The following is a 17,909-nucleotide window of genomic DNA, read 5'->3' as shown; positions in this document are numbered from 1 at the left end:
AGCCCAACAAAAAGCGAGACAACCTGGGGTTCTAACCCAAGACCACATCATCACTCCTTGTGCCTTGCCTATGTTCCGTGAGCCCCAACAACAGAGTACAAGGAAACAGCTGGAGAAGGACAGACTGGACCCCCTGAAGTCACACAAGCCTGAGCCTCCTGTAGCAGGCCCAGGTCATGGTGGTCGAGTTGGAATCCACAGGGCACTCTGTTATCCTGCGCTGTGAAGAACATCGCTTTGGACAAGACATGACAGTAATCCCCGGGAAGCTATTTTGCGTCATGCCAAAGCAGCTCAAGACAACCCATATTGGATTTCTCCAGCATATTCCAAGACTCAGCCCAAAACTCTGTTTGCCCAAGTTGAGTCTGAGGAGGAGGAAGCAAAGAATGGGCCAGAAAGGAAAAAACGTAAAATCTGAGGATTCAATTGAGAGCTATTTTCATGTAGGAGGAGGGGAGCAATGTTTTGGTGTTTTGCCTGTGAAATAAGATACATTTTCATGAAATTAAAAGTGCTTTCAGGTGAGTGTGGTAAGGATCAACCCATCTTCACCTCCAGGTGCAGTCTATTAGGGTGGGTTTTATAAGATGTAGATGAAGTGGCTACATGATTCTTGAGGCTCAAATTAGAATGTTCTTTGCTATGACAGAACAGCCTGCCCTCAAGAAGGTCTGGTTCAGAAGCCAATGGTAATAATTAAATGAAGGGCAGAGGGGAAATCAATCTTTCCCAGAGTGGGTACCAGTGGGGGAGGGGAGGGCACAAGGAAAGGGGAAATGAGGGGGTATATGGTGGGTGTGTCTTATCCATACAGGGAAGTAAGACAATGGAACCTGTTTAAATTGTTCAAAGTAGGGGAAGGAGGGAAGAGAATGATGGAGGGGGATTACTAAGACTTTAAACACATGTAAATCTGACAATGTATCTGTCATGAAACTATCATATGCTAATAAAAGTCATTTTAAGAGCCTGTGGTGTTCATTTAAGCAGTTCTAGTCTTTAGTCTCTGAAGGGATGGAGAAGAGTACCTAAGCTTTTGTTGGTGCTGGTGTTTATACTTGGGAAGTAGTGCCTGCTAGGCAAGCATCAAGTGACATGAGCCATTTCTTCTGCCCAAGCAGCTAGCTTTCAACCTTTGCCTCCCATTCCTCAAGACAGTTTTTGGTTGAGGGCAATGCTCACATTTGAACTCAGGGCCTCCCGTTTGCTAGGCAGGTGCTCTGCCACTTGACCCACAACCACAAGGCCTTATTTTAGAATGTCTTAAAATAGTGTCTCCAGATTTTTGCTCCAGGTGGCTTAGACCCCACTCATGCCTCTCAATCCTACATAGCTGGGTTTATAGGTGTACCCTACCATACCCTGCAGACAGCTGGTTGTTTTTAAAAAAACTTTACAGGATTTCAACTGAAGGTTTGAGGAAAGAAAGTGTTAGAAAAGAGATTGCAGAGCTTGCTTTCAACATAGAACCCCTAAGCTGGTTTCTTTTGAAAAAGTTAGAAGAGTGGGTTTTGCTCAAGTCTATGTTATAGGTCAAACAAACTCGGGGGAAAATATGCCTAGAATACTTTGAAGTGGAGCAGTTAGCTTTTATAAGCCCCCAACCCTTTCAGAACCATAGTAACTAGGGAATTTTCTTTCTAGGAAGTCATGCCAGGTAGAGATTTCTGGATGTTGCCTTGTATCAGGTATTTTCTGTCTACACACGGTGATTGGTTCCCTTTCAGATTCCTTAGTGAGGTTGCTTAGATCCTCTTTACACACACACACACCCCATTTTTGTACTGGGGCTTCAACTGGGCCTTGACCTTAGTAGGCAAGCACTCTTCTACTTGAGGCACAACTCCAGTCTTCATTTTTCTCCTCAGTGCCCCCACCTCATTTTTGGTTTTTCTTTTGCTTCTGGAATACTGAACTAAGCTAACCAAAGTTCCCCTAGAACACTCCCAAGAGGTTGGTTCTTTCCACTCTCCCATCTTCCCACTCCGTTATCCCAAGTTTTTAATACATGGAATGCCTAGAAAACTTTGGCCTCCTTTCACCCACACTGAATCACAGGCTACACTCACTCTCAAAAGCAGCCTAACAAACCTTTTCAGTGGCCCCTTGTTTTATACACAAAGTACTGCCTTCTTCTTTGATATGGACCAATGAGAAAGCATAAGTGCTACTTCAGCTCTGCAGTTGGCCCCTAACTGCAAACAGGTGAAACCCATCCTCCAAATACCTGAGGCTTTCTCTTCAGGCTTACCAATTTAAAGAGGCAGTGCCCCCATTTCCACTTTTTTCCAAATTTGTAAATGCTTCTGATTTGTAAAGATGTATTTTAAAGGAATCATTTATTCACCTTCAAATAGTGGCAGAGTCGATTTCCCCTGTAGCACTCAGTATGGAAAATGTTTAGTGTGCCCTAAAGAATTTCAGGAAAATATGGGTAACTTTTAGTCAGACACTGGTGTGAGACTTGAAGTTCTTGCCCTCAGACACCGCTGATGAACACCATCGCTCCTCTTGTGTCATTTATTTGTACACTCACACGTGAGGCTTATGACACAACAGGAGCAAGGAAGGAACCTAGTGAGGTTTGGGGTTCTGTCTGCTCAAACTACATGCTAGGGAGTATGAAAATCCTCAGCAGGCAGGTGGGTGACTCTGGAAAGTTGATTCCACTTGTGCATTTGGGAGTGCAAAGCATCGTTTTATATTGAGACAATAGGATTCCAAACCAATACCAATAAATGATTTAATAAATGGAGTGAAGAGATAATTTCTAGTAATATATGTACACACACACCCTCCTCCAGGACCTGGAGTTTAATTCCATTCCCCTAGAATGTAAAAAGTCTTAGTGCCCCCCCAAAAAAAATAGAAAAAAAAGAAAGATAACTTCAGAGTGAAGAAACCTGGCAAACCCTAAACTGTTAACTCCAGGCTAATGTCAGTGATAAGGTGTGTAGTTATGGACTCCCTTTGTTTGTTTGTTTTTTTTTTTTTTGGTGGGACTGGGGTTTGAACCTAGGACCTTATGCATGCTAGGCAGGCACAGTGCCACTTGAGCCATTCCACCAGCCCAGTTATGGACTCCCTGAGGTGACCAGGAGAGTTTTCCCCTTGTCACATGCTTCCTCAAAACCCATCACTCCAATCCAATCATGAGGAATACATCAGACATAACCAAAGTGAGGGCCATTCTACAAAATCCCAACCAGTACTCTTCAGAATAGGAAAGACAGAAAATGTCACATGCCAGGACAGACTGAGGAGACATAATGATTGAATGCAATGCAGTATCCAGTAGTGGGACCCTGAAAGAGGAAAACATTTTAGTGGGGAATGGGGAAAGTCCAAACAAAGCTTGAAGCTCAGTTCTTAGTAATGCGCAAATGTAGATCTCTAAGCATTGACAACGACCACATATACGATGTGAACAGTAGGGGAAACTAGGTGAAGGGAATAAGGAACTCTCTTTACTGTCCCTGTAACTTTTCTCTAAAATTATTCCTAGATGAAAGGCTTATTTAAGGAAAAAAAATAAGAAAAAGAAATACATTGTAATATTTGCATAAAGTCTTAAAACATGAACCTTCAATAAAATAAACACAGAGGGGGCCTTTCCATTCTTAGACACAATTTAGAGCAAAACTTTGAAAAGCTGACTAATCCCACAGCTGCTTGGAGCACAGATGCAAGGGGGAAGAGCAGAGGCTGAGAGGCCAGCTGTAATTGAGCTGGCCACCAATGTAAGGCAATAACTCAATATGAACCAAATCAACCTGGTTTGTTCCTATGGTTGCTATCTGTACTTTCTGGAAGTTTTCTGGTTCTAGTCACTCATTTGCAACTTGAGTTTTCACATAGCTGTAGTCAAGAAAAAAGAGATACTCTTCGGGGAAGCCAGAAGGATTGAGTTTCAAAGCCAACCTAGGCAAAAAGATCTCAAGACCCCATCTCAACCAATAAAAATCTGGTTCTCAGAGAAAGTCTGTAGTGTGGTATGTTGAAGTTGTGTCATATGGATCAGACTTCCAGAAAGAACTTGTCACCGCACTGCAAGAAGGGCAGTGGCTGACAGCTTTCAACTCTAGCGCACCTCCAACTCCACCTCAGCATTTGAGTTGTAGCCAAGTTCTCCCGGGGTAGGACCAAGTACTTGGGAGCACAAAGCCTGGGCAGTTCTGCACCCCCATGGGTGACCCAAATGGGCAACTTGTGCTCCAAAGTCCTATGTCAGCTGGACCTTTTATCACATCTACATCATAGAGGTCCTCCCTGCCCAGCCCTTCTGCCTCCCCCTTTCTTGCTCACAAGGATGACCCTCAACAAACTTCTTATACTTCTGACTATCTCTGTATCTGTTTCTTGGGTACCAGAACTGATAAATGAGGCTTGCCCAAAACTACATTCACAGCTGATTGGTTTGCTACAGCGTGTGAGAACCTAAGTTTCTAGATCCCATGAAAGTGTAAAAGCTGTTAGAGATACATGTTAACCAGGCGGAAAGTGATTAGTTAAAGGAAAGACATGCTGGAAGAGGAATGGTAGAATGAGCTGGAGGGAAAGAAGGAACTGAGAGACTTTGCAAAGAAGACAACCATCAAGGCCTTGAATGCCTGAAATCACAGCATACTACCTTTTAGTTCTATTGAGAAGATTAGGAACATGTTCAGAGGCAATGCCAGGGTGCTAACACAGCTCATTCTGCTACTGTGTTTCCTGTTGTACAGTGAAGTTTAAGGGTGAGAACGGAACTTGAATTCCTTGTTTGCATTTCCATTACCTAGGACAACATTCTACATCACAGGACCTCAATAATAGTTCAATAATCAAGTGCTGTTTTAGCAGGAAGGTCATAGGGACACAAGTTGGGGTAATGATTGTTGTAGACAGTACTGACTGTATTTGAGGCATCATTCCAAATTTGTTATTGTGTATCATCTTATTCAATACACATAGTAACCCCAGAAGGCAGTGCTGCCTGTGGTGTTAGAAACAGATTCTGTGACTCTCTAAGGGGCACCCTGTTTGTTAGGGAGCACCCTTGAGGTTAGCACCCCTGGAGAAAGAAGATAAGGTTGAATAGAGGGAACTGAGCTACATAATCAGACACCAGAATCTCTGGAGCCCACCGATTCATCTAGATTATCCTGTGTTGGACCCAAGTGACCAGGCTTTTACACCTGCTCCCACCTCAGCCATCAGAGGTGGACCTTCCTAGGCAGAGGGAGAGCTTGAGTGAGTCACTCTCTGCATCAGAGGCAGTGCCCACACTCTCCACAGCTGGGGCTTTTGTTAGCAAATTTCTGTGCTCCCCCCAGGTAACCACTGACATCATTAGTCTTTTATAGTGATTAAGAAACTGACAAAAAACTCTTCACTTAACTCTCTGCCGGGTCAGAGAATTAATGGTCAAACCCAGATTCAAACACTGATGACTGGTGCCAACTGTATTCTTCATTGCTATACCTTGTATTAAAAAGATGCACATACTTGTAGCAATGAGCTGTGGCCTCCCGCATACTGTAGGACGATATGAAATGCTAGCCTTGGAGAAGGGTGACTTTGTCCATGCATGCATACAAGTTTAACTTTACAAACTATGTATCCCCACAACCAAGAATGGAGAAGACACTGTCAGGCATGATGATCAGCATGGAAAAATGCTGACGTTTTGCCCAGCATTATGTGAGGACTCATGAAGGACATAAAGAAAGCAGAACACATGGTCTCTTCCCACAAGATGCTTACAGTTTAGGCAAGAGGATAAAGCCGACATATGAAATAATTATTGGAAGAACACCAGAGCCTAAATGAGAAAGTGTGAGATGATTGCTATGTTGGACAATAGTAAAAAAAAGAGGGGGGGGGCAAATGGCAAGCAAAGCCCTTAAAAACAAACAAACAAAAGCCTACTGTTATAAAGGTCCACTCCCATTAATGCTGAAGGACTTTAGGTCTTGGAACCCAGAATAACGATGAAGTATAAACTCCCACCTATGTGTAAAAAGGACTAATTGTAGACACCCAGAAGGCCTACAGGCATGAGTACAAGTTTTCCAGTACAAATTAAAATTCCCAGGAATGTCTGTCTCAGGAGTGGCTCCGTGGTAGAGTGCATGTTTAGCACGCACAAGACTCTGGGTCACATCTCCAGCATTAAAACAAAGTACAAAAAATTCCCCACTTTTGATGAGTCTCCCTGTTGCTAGACTGCCTTGGATTTTCACATTCTGTTCTAATCTGGCTAAGTAAGGGCATTTTAACTCTCAGTCTTTGCCACTTTTTCTTTATGTAGGTGAAAGTACCTAAAAATAGAGCAGGTGAATATTGATTTATTTTACTGGTATTTTGAGTAGGATTTTCTTCATAAAGTGTCTGTTATTTATTCAACAACTGCTTGAATATTATCAGCTTTGGAGTGTTGTTTAGCTTTGTGGTTAAGAGCATAGTGTTTAGCAGGAAGACTTGAACTGTAGCTCCATCACTTACTAGATCTGTGTCAAGGTACATAGCTTCTCTAATCCCTATCCTTTTCATAAGTAAGATAAGATGAATACCAGGACTTGTCAAATAGTATTTTGATGAGAATAAATATTAAGAAATAGTGTCAGTGAAGTTGCTTATTATCTGAAATAAAGCAGCAGCAGCAGCCCACATGAAGAGTGTGGGCAGAAAAACCAGGTGCTGGGCATTCAAGCAACAGAGAAAAACAGCTCCCACATTCATGAGACAGATAGGTAAGGTAAGAGAGCAGGGGGGAAAGAAAAAACAGGGGAGTAACAGGTAGGATAAGAAAACATAGCTTTATGGAAACATGTAACACTGACAAGGAGAGAAAAGTCAGCAAGCTCCCAAGAAATTTCTTGAAAGAAAACACCATCAAAACCTTTAAAAATTATGCTATTTGCTAGGAATTTTGGGGTCCCGCCAGTAGATGTGGCGTTAGGTTTGGGGTTATGTGCTTCACACATAAGAGGCATTCAAATGCCCAGTGAGTGAATGAACAAGAGAATGAATGGGTGAAGAGAATCCTTAGGGGATTAAGTAGGAGTTTGACACTGAGGATGACGGTGTTCTGTTCAGAGGAAGGTGTACATAAACTTGAAGTAAGCAAAAGCATGGCAAATGGAAGGAGCTGAAATCCAATGAGGCCAGCATGTATGCCTATGTGGACACTATGAAAAGAGGCTGAGAAGGGAGCAGGGGCCAACCAAAAAAGGTCTGGTAAGTCATGGTAATGAATTTGAACTTGATACTAAGCAACAGTAAGAAACCATTAAGGATTTTCAGCAAAGGAATGATGTAATCAGTGTGTGGTTTTTACAGATCATTGTTGCTTCTGTTAAAACACCAATACTTCAAATTCATGTTAAGAAGAAACTACAGATGGGCATTGCTTTTTTTTTAAAAGAATTCTCTGTAATCTCACCACTTGACCATGAATAAGAAGTAATCTGTGTCCATTTTCTATTGTTATGTAACAAAACACCCCAAAACCTAAGTGGTGTGAAATAAATGACACACTTCACAAATGTCTGTGGGTTAATTTGGATTGGTGGGTGATTCCTCTGCAATCTGTGATATAGCTGAGGATATAGCTACCAGTTTACCTTTACAAACTATGAATTGCCACAAGAATGGAAAAGACAAAGTCAGACATGATTATCAACACAGAAGAATGGTGACACACTGGTGGGCCAAAACAATGAGGGTACAACAAAAAATGTCTGGAAACTGACCACCTAACATGGTCTCTTGTCCTGAAGAGTGTCTTCCCATGGTCTCTCTCTTTCAGTAATCCAGCCCTGGACTTGTCTATATATCCCTGACAGTTTCCACCTGTCTCCTCATCCCCACCACCACTGCCTTTATTCAGTCCTTCATCACCACTGTTTTATTTTTGCAGGTCTCCTGACCAGTCTCCATGTCACTCATCCCTACCTGCTCCAGTCCACTTTTCAGATAACTGGCTGCTACGTTTCTTAGCACACATTTTTTTTTTTGCTTAAGAAATGGCAAGGAGTAATAGGACATAGAGAGTCAGATTAATAGAGGTGCAGATTAATTAGGAAGAGACGTGTATGTCATGATATAGATTTTCTCCTGGCTTAGGAGGACTTCTTGAGCAATTTAAGACAGTAATCAAGTTTGCATGTTTTAAAAGACCATGTTATCATCAAAACAGATCAGGAGTAAGCCTGGAATGTGAGATCACTAATACATGGTTGTAACTCTGCTGACTGCAGATCTGAACTAAGCCAGTGGCAGAAAGAGACTGAGTGAAGGGATGTAAATGGAGGCTATCTTGGAAACAAATGGAAGGAGATGAGGCTGTTGCCTAAGTTTCTAAGTTGATAGAATTCTCATTCAGTGATGCAGACGTTCAAGAAGAACAGGTTTAGGAGTAATCAGACTTCCAAGTAGGACGCCAGTGTGAGGAAACAGGTTGGGAGCTTAGTGAAGAGGGCTAGACTAGATATACTGCAAACCAGAACTGAGAACACAGGAAACTGGACAGAATCACCCAGAAAGAACACGGTTAAGAAAAGCAGTAAGACCCTGGAGATTTGAGGAGGGTCAAGATTTAGAATGCCACAAGTAACTTTCACATTTCAACAAATCAAAATGTGGAAGCAGAATTTATTGTCCATTATCTACCAAAAATATTAGTAAAGAGGATCATCCCAAGTAGATTCTCCCCTGGGATAGGAAACCTTGCCCCTATCTCCATGGAGAAAGAGGCGGTCCATGAAAACTGGTAAACCTGACTTTCTAACCAGAGAAAACAGGTCTACAAAATCAAACTAGATGGAGCATTTATTTTTTTAAAAACACAGAGGGGGTGGGGGGATATAAAAGCCAGAAGTCAATGGGGATCCATCACCACTAACACCCCATGCTTATTCGCCAAGTAACTATTCTGATTAGAATTTGGTTTGTCTCCAGAAAGAGATTGTACTACCTGTCAACCTGGACATTCTAGCCATGTTACACCTGTTGCCTTTCAGTGTAAATTAATCAGCATTCAAATTAATACATGAGTCTGAGATTTTGCTTAACATGAATCTGCCCCAGAAAGTGGTCAGTTCTCAAGTGATAAATTCACATTCAGTATTTCTGAGGCTAAGGGTCAAATTTGGTAGGAACTATAACTGAGAGAGGACTTCCGGAAGCTAGTCACAAGACTGTCCAAGGAGGCACTCCAGCCTCACTTCAGGGCTTCTTATTGAAATTCAGTAACAACTTTTACCAAAAGATTAAAAATTGAGATATGATTGCAAACAAGGAGAATTCATTAATGTTCCTATTTTCAATTATAACCTATTATTCCTTCAAAAAGCTCCACCTCAGAAAACATCCCATGGATGTTGACTTACCCATACAAAAGTAAGTTGCCAATGTCTGATAATAATACATAATACACAATAAGTTATATTTATATGCAATGACTAAATTGACACAGACACAGGGTAAAAAACAGCACTTTATGTATATTTTAAAGATTTACATTTTCATACACAGCTTATAAAGTTTAAAATTCTCTGTACAAAATCTTAGGTATACAGAGTTGATACACCCCCATTCTTATGGCTGCATCATCACACAGATTTGCTTAAAACTATACCACAAACACTTAAGAACCTTTTACTTCATATTCAAGTCTTGGCACCCATGTACTAATACATTATTTTTGAAATGTGAATTACAAAAGAAGTAAAATGTAATTGAGCATGACATTTTAATATCACAATGAGATAAAATGTGCTTCTAGACCAACATTGATCAACTTTAGTCACCTAGCTGTTCAACTTCCTGTACTGCTTTCATACAGGTGCATGCAAAACTAGCAAATTATGGACTCTTAAACATTCAAATAACACTACAGTCTGACAGTACTTAGGCATTAAGAATGCAACTGTCTAGGAACCCTACACCAAGAATTACTTCTGCTTAAGCAGAAACCCCAATGAAGAAAATTCACAGAAATGTTAATATTATAATTCCTAAAGTTACAGCATCTACTTCAGAGTACACTGATCACATAAAAAGCAAAACAACAAAATAGGTGTTTGACATCCCAGAGTACTGATGAGCCTCTGTTGTGAGGATGGGGAGAGGAAATCTTGGATAAACCATTCAAGGATTACCCATTGGCCCTGTTAAGGAAGCACTTGACACTCCCAATCTGTTAAATAAAGACACCTAATGGCTTTATAAAATTTCAAGGTCAGCTACACTATTCATCTTTAAAAATGTTCTTGAAAAGTAACAAAGGTTTCAGCACCTTCCCTTCTCCCCGAAGTAGCTAAAGATCAACAAGGAAAATAAAGTGTCGATGTCTAAAGTACTGTTAATTGATTAAGAGGCACTAACCCATTTGATGGCTTAGGATTAAATATGAAAATAGGGCCAGATCTGATCTGAATAATAAACAGAAGGCAGGTAATCCAGTCTATGTAATTCCTGCCTACCTGTGGGCTGAACCAGAAAACTACCTACTCCCCATTTACTGCTTTGAAACTGTTACACACACTTTAAATTCTGACACAGAACCTGGAGAGTTCTAAGAGGGAAAGCACAGTGTCTGCCCCACTTTGAAGTCGAAGAAGAATGTGCAGTCTTGATCACTGGGAGGAGAACTGCTCAGGCTCTCCTCTCCACAGCTCATGTCTTCACAAGAGTCCTCCCTGATGGGAAAGAGACAATAATGAGGCATCACTGCTTAAAACACACAAGGGTTTATAGGCAAGATAAAAACCAAGCCTGCTGTAGTCTACATGAGTATCTCTAGTCTTAGGGTTTTGTATTCAGAAGCTAACCTTTATTTTACAGGGGCAAATTTAACTTCCAAGGACTTCCTAAAGTGAAGTTGACTGTAATCTTGTCAATTGACTTTTGTAAGAGGCTTACCCAAACTACTAGTTGCCAAACTATTATGCCGTACTAAATAATAACTGCAACAGCAACTAACTGTAGAACCCTAAGTATTTTAAATCCAATAAATGTGAACTAAAAACTACCTCCCACCACTCAGTTTTCTTAGTCTTGTTTCAATAATTCCATTACTGTCCCTCTCAAATACCAAAGCAAGATACAAAGGAGCCACGAATATGGAACTTCTGGTCTTTATAGCAGAAAACAATCAAATTTAGAAAAATTAAATAATTCACTTAACAAACAAAACTAAACTCTGAGAAAGAAAATGACATTTAAAAACATCTATATATGCCTGCCCTCTTACAGCTAGTGGTTTCCTTTATTTTTTCAATCACCTACCTCCAGTCTCCACCTATAACATATTAACATTAAAAAGCCCAGTTGTTGCTACTACTTGTTTTAAATAGCTGAACTATATTTCAAAGACCAAGGGAAATGAGACAAAAAGGATTTTTTTGGAAAGGTGGGGGTTTTGTTAGTCATTCTCTACTTTAATGAAATTTTGCTCATTAATTTTCTGGCCTGAAGAAATGATGTCATGACAGTAAGGTCTTTCTTTCATGTCTTTTTTTAAACAGTACGTGACCATTTTAAAAATAAATTTAAGGTTTTTTTGACTAAAAATCAGTAATATTTAGTCTGCAGAAGTCTAATTAGCCAAGATACCTTCTCACCTTTCACTCTCATCAAAACATCCCCCTCTGGGATTGTGGGCAGGTCAGGAACACTGTAGAAGCTGTTGTGGAGGTTCTGGGCTGTGCGCCTCAAAACAATCTAAACCATCTTCTTAAGATCTGGTTTGCAACACTCAGGAGAAGAGTATTCAGCCAGGCATTTAGAAACCAATTCCCTCCAGTAAAAGAACTCAGTGTCATTAATGTGAGAAAACATTTTAATGAAGTTACAGTACCGGTTTCCAAACTTGCTGCACTTTGGAATCACCTGGTGACCTGTAAAAAAATATTGACGGTCAACAACCACACCCAGATATTCAATCGATACATGTCATGATCTGGGTGACAAGAGTTTTTAAAAGTTCCCCTGAGTGATTTAATCTGCAGCCTAAATTTGGAAACCACTGGTTTAGAAGAACCTTGTAAGTGTAATTTAGATGGGATTGAACATAATAGAAAAGTTTGCTACTCTAAGAAAACACCCCAACCTAAAGACTCCAAGTTTGTTAAACAAACTTGCCTACTACATTCTTCAATAGTCAATGCAAAGGAATTCAACATTCCCTTTGTTCCAGAAACCAAATTATGTTTCTCTAACAAAGCACTGCTTGGATTGCTAATAATATACAATTACATTATGAGATCAGAAACAAGTAAAGAAGTTAGCAATATGGAAAAGGAGTTTCAAAAAGAACACAGTTCCTCCACCTCTGAGGAATGCTCCACCTTGACTGACAGATTTCACGACATCAAGGTTCACTAACTATTCTTCTATATATCAGTATCAATGTGAAGCTCAGATGAAAACTAGTAAAACTGATTGGAACAAAAGCTAGATGTTTCCAACACAATGTTTCTCAGCACATACTTCTACCACAAATGGAAGATTTGTTTTTTGAGACAGTGTCTTGCTTAGTGCAGGCCTGCCTCAAACTCAGTCTTCCTGCCTCAGCCTCCTAGTGCTGGAATTACAGAAGTATGCCACCATAATTTATTTTGGCCAACTAAATTATTTTATATCATCTTGCCCTCCATTTCCACCAAGTCCAGCCACACCTTAACTCCCTTGTAATCGGACTTTAACCACTCCCTTGTCACTATATCACCGCTGAGGATTTCAATGACCTCCTTCAATTTCCATTATACTGCACCACCTATCAAAATTCAGTACTCTTGGTCACCTCTTTCTTAAAAATCTCTTTCCAACACATCAGTCCTTTTACTTATCAGGACATATTCTGTCCTGATATTCTGTCACTTGGCTCCTAAAAGGCCAATGCTAAAAACACAACTTCAACTGATCCCTACACAAAGGAGTACACAAGTTTCTTATGTTTTCTACTATCAGTTCTTGGACTGGAGACATGGTTCAAGTGGTAGAGCACCTGCTTAGCAAGTGCACGGCCCCAAGTTCAAACCCTAGTACTGCTAAACAGAACAAAGCAAAACTCAAACTCAACTCTCACTTCTTCATGAGAAATTCCAAATCTCAACCATGTTGAAATCTTCCTGTCTCATCCACCTCCAGCTATGGTTTATCATCTGAATTTTTATTCGGACTGACTAACATGTGTAAGGCAACAACCTGAGTATACAAGCACCTACACCATACTTCTTTCACTTTCTAAAGTCAGTCTGAGCACAGCTGCCTCTGAATGTTGAGTCAAATCTGGCAACCAGAGGCCAGGCTAACCCCCTATTATAGCACTATTTCTGAAGGAAACCAATTTGCCTCACAGTATAAAGTCAACTGTAGTAAGACCCTTATATTTTAGATCAATAACTTGATCTCAAAGGAATAGACAGTAAATCTTGATATGGGTTTGTCTTTCTTGCTTGCAAAGCCTCCAAAAACTACTACTCTCTGGGGACTTCCACAATGCTCATCCAAAGACATGCAGTTCCACGAAGCAAACTATCTGCCCAATGGATTGACAGCACAGAAAATGGGGTATAGAATGGGACCTTGACCTTGGGTTCACTGGTTGAATCCCATGAGACACAGCAACTTTCAAAAGCAATGAACCTCATAGAACATTAACATTCCTTCCAAAGGTCAACGGATGAGTCAGTGACACCACTTCTGAAAGCAGAGCATAAGAACTAATGGAGCAAATAGTGTAAAAATTTGAGTGCCTATGATATTGTAAGTTAATTTTGTCATAGAGGCATCTATATGGTACTTCCTCACCACTGGGAAAGACCACACAGGTCCCAGAACAAAGATAAAATTCAAAGAGTGGTCCTTTTTTCCCATCACTTCAGGTAATCCAACAGGTCACTTTCAGCCATTTAATTAATTAATTAATTTATTTATTTTTTACCTTTTTAAGTAGCAGGGTTTTTTTTTCTTTTATTATTCATACATGCATACAAGGCTTGGGTCATTTCTCCCTCCTGCCCCCACCCCCTCCCTTACCACCTATTTTGCCCCCTACCTTTCCCCCCCAACCCCCTCAATACCCAACAGAAACTATTTTGCCCTTATTTCTAATTTTGTTGTAGAGAGAGTATAAGCAATAACAGGAAGGAACAAGGGTTTTTGCTGGTTGAGATAAGGATAGCTATACAGGGCATTGACTAACATTGATTTCCTGTGCGTGGGTGTTACCTTCTAGGTTAATTCTTTTTGATCTAAACTTTTCTCTAGTTCCTGTTCTCCTTTTCCTATTGGCCTCAGTTGCTTTTAAGGTATCTGCTTTAGTTTCTCTGTGTTAAGAGGAACAAATGCTAGCTAGTTTTTTAGGTGTCTTACCTATCCTCACCCCTCCCTTGTGTGCTCCCGCTTTTATCATGTGCTCAAGTCCAATCCCATTGTTGTGTTTGCCCTTGATCTAATGTCCACATATGAGGGAGAACATACGATTTTTGGTCTTTTGGGCCAGGCTAACCTCACTCAGAATGATGTTCTCCAATTCCATCCATTTACCAGCGAATGATAACATTTCGTTCTTCTACATGGCTGCATAAAATTCCATTCAGCCATTTAATTTATAGAGAGAGCTGACTAACCAGCAGGACAAGGTTGAGCTACTTTTGCATATCAAGAACAGTAACATATGAATGGAACACAGATGGCTCACTTAGAAATCTTCTAGGATTTCTTTATCCCATCCTAACTCAGATTCAGCAGCCCAACCTTGAAAAAGCATATGGTCACCAGGTTTACAGGACTCAGTATAAACATTTTGATCCACCAGGTGAGCACAAATGCTTAGCTGAGGGAAAGAGAAATCTAGAGTAATACAGGAGGGATCACTTGTGACCCAACATCAACTCCCACAGCAAAACCTGCACTTCACTCCAGCATCATCCTCTTGGCTTCTTCTGAAGAACAGAGACCTGTGGGACAAGGAATTGGTGCCCCATGAAGCTTTGTAGAGAAGTAGGTATATGCACCAGGGACATCTGGGAGCACCAAAATGCCACACTAGCCATGTGTAGTTCAGAATGATGCAACATTGTACCCAGGATGCTAAGGAAACCCCATTTGGGATACTTGGGACTCCTAATGATTTGGACTCTGGTACTTGTCAGCCTTATAGCTCAATTTTAACTTCCGACCCAACATTTCTTACTTTTCTTTCAAAGACAGGTCTGAAACATGGTGTGATTGCTGTCAAAGAGTCTTCCAACTCCTTCCTCAAATTCCCTCCCTGCCCCTACCCCCAAAGTTATTGAATACCAAATCAGCCTGGCATCTGCATCTCAAAGGACATGACCCAGTTAAAAACTGACACAGTAGGATTAATTCATATTAGAGTTTTATATGATTGTAGACAGTCCCAAGCTATTCCATTCAAGGAAACATGACTGTCCATCTTGTTAGAGGAGGTGCCTAGGTCTGGCTCTTGAACTACTTTAAGATCAGAAATATTAACTTTATCCCACATTTATTTGATGTCTAAGATCTGGGTCTTTCCTTCCATTAACATTTCACTAAATGGCAACCAACTTTGCCAACTCATTGTTTGGGGTCAATTATCTTGGACATTTCTCTTCTGGTCTACAAGTTCCAATTGCCACTTCATCTGGGTCAACAGCAGAAAGAACTCATGACTTTCTGTGCATAGCTGTCCACTCATTTCCCTCATTTTATGTCTCAACAAGTTGTTTACCAACAAGCATATCAAATGCTACAGGTATCCAAACCGACCAAAGTTTCCTGCACCCACACAGGTACCCAGAAAATTGTGTACCACAACTTTCACATTAATAATCACACCACTCAGTTAAACATTTTCTTAGACATGCTTCCTCCATTTCATTCAAAGTTCCTATTTCCTAGACAGATGTTCCAATAAGTACTAAGGATGAGATGAAAGAGAGTACCCTGACTTTATAAGTGTATTATTCAGGAGGCACTTTTGTTAAAGTACCACTTTGTCTTTATAATATTTCCTGCTAAATGGAATTGGCAACACACCCACATGGCTTGGGCATAATTTCCATGTTAAATTTGGCTTAGTAGGACCTTTCCAGCTCTCTTTAGCTGACTTTCGACCTCTTTCTCCTATTTTGAACCAGACTAAGAAGTCTTTGATACTCAATTCTCTTAGTTACTCCCCTAATTTATTAACTTCCAAGTAGGTCTTAACCTTGTAAATGATAGAGGAAACTGATTTAGCATAATATCCACATATTTGGTGTTGTTCCAATGTGTTACAACTTGTTAGATTTTTGAGTTGCAAGTGACAGAAATCCCAACTGCATTGGCTGAAGAGACAAGGGAATTTCTTGACTGAGACTGAAAGGTGTGAATGCATTATTGTCCCCAGATGAGGCACATTAAAAATGCTCATTTTCATCAAAAGCTGCATTTCATCCCTTGCTTTTTTAACCTTCATGGTATCAGAATCATTCTCCAGGCACACACAGGACCTAACTACCACCCGCTGAATAGAAAATTCATGACATTTTCTTCATGAAATAAGTGCTCTAGATCTCCTCTGCATATTTTCTTTCTTCTAAAAAGTTATTTGTCCATCTACTTTGCATACCCATCCCTGAACAAGTCACTATGGTCATGGGTATGTAGGTAGGGAAATAAAATACCATGGTAAGTCAGACTGATGGACAAGAATGACCAAGGACATATATTTTCCCAAAAGAGTCAAGGATGTGTTTGGTGGACCATGTGGGAATAACGTCATGAACCTGGCAGAAGTCTTCTGGAAGACAAACCCAGAATAGGACCAATAGGTAACCCAAGTTGATAATGCCTGTATCACCAAGGAGTTCCCCCACAAGTACCAGGTCTACCTTCTACATTATTCCTTAAACCCTGTTAACTTTGACTAACTGACATGGGAGGGAAGGCAAGTGAACTACAAAATGTATATAGCCATGTTCTATTGGATTTACCTACTCAAAACTACAAAGTTCAGTTTTCTGATATATTCTGGGATCACTTATGACAGAAGCATCATACTTAAGCAACACCCCCTTACGCAGTTAGAGGACAAAAATGAGGGTATTCTTTTACATCTCATTGTCCTTAGCAACTGATCTACCTATTACCACATTCAACAATACATCAGAAATAGTTATTAAGTTGAATTTTCAGGAAGTTTTCTAACTCGACATTGGGACATTTGACCAGTGTTGCAAAGACTTACTGAATTAAAAGCAGTAAACACGTGAAACTCCAACATAGAGAAATAAGATATTTGAGTGCTCAGGAACCACTTAACCACCTGATTGCCCTCACTCAGGGAATCCATAGTCAGCAATATGGGGATCCATACTTTGCCCCAGAAGTAAGTATTTTAAGCCCTCATTTGGAGACCTGAGATCTGATCCCATGTTTTAGGATTCTCTTCAGGTAAAGCTCTAGTGGCCACAGGGGCAGGGAACTCAACTAAGTAATTCTGCAGTGGAGAAGAGTGTATATTGACAAACCCAACTGACATACTATCGCAGAGACATTCTTAGGCAGATTTCTGCCAGACACATGACCCCTCTTGAGCAATTTTGAGTCAAAGAATTATTCAACTTTTAAAATACACAAAATTTGAGGCCCTATGTCTACCCTTTCTTCCCCTAATTTGTAGCTCTTCCTATGGCTCTTCTTTATTTCACATGCATCTATACATCTATACTACTGTTTTCATTCACTTCTCATAGGACAAATCTAGCGTCAGAGCCCTCTGGTTTTCCTCCAACCCTGGCTTACAGTCCTGTAACCAAGCAGCAATCATACTTTCCTTTACTTTCATGTTTAAGTAGCTGCCTTTATGAGGGCTTCATGTAGTCTTAAATTCTTACCAACAAATTTGGCATTTGATTCAGCTGAAT

General features: G+C 40.4%; 1 protein-coding gene across 1 annotated transcript in view; it reads left to right on the top strand.

Annotated features, from left to right (window-relative positions):
• LOC141410811 (WD repeat-containing protein 70-like) overlaps positions 1-705 on the top strand; it is a 155,511-nt gene extending 154,806 nt beyond the window's left edge. The window contains 3 exon segments of the mRNA XM_074041129.1: positions 3-197; positions 200-248; positions 250-705. Coding sequence (XP_073897230.1) covers positions 3-197; positions 200-248; positions 250-421 — 416 coding nt within the window. The 3' untranslated portion in view covers positions 422-705.
• Positions 706-17,909: the final 17,204 nt, after the last annotated feature.

This window comes from Castor canadensis, chromosome 9 (assembly GCF_047511655.1).
Source record: "Castor canadensis chromosome 9, mCasCan1.hap1v2, whole genome shotgun sequence".
Taxonomy (NCBI): domain Eukaryota; kingdom Metazoa; phylum Chordata; class Mammalia; order Rodentia; family Castoridae; genus Castor; species Castor canadensis.
The sequence above is the reverse complement of the archived record's forward strand: the minus strand, read 5'-3'. Positions and strand labels throughout refer to the sequence as shown.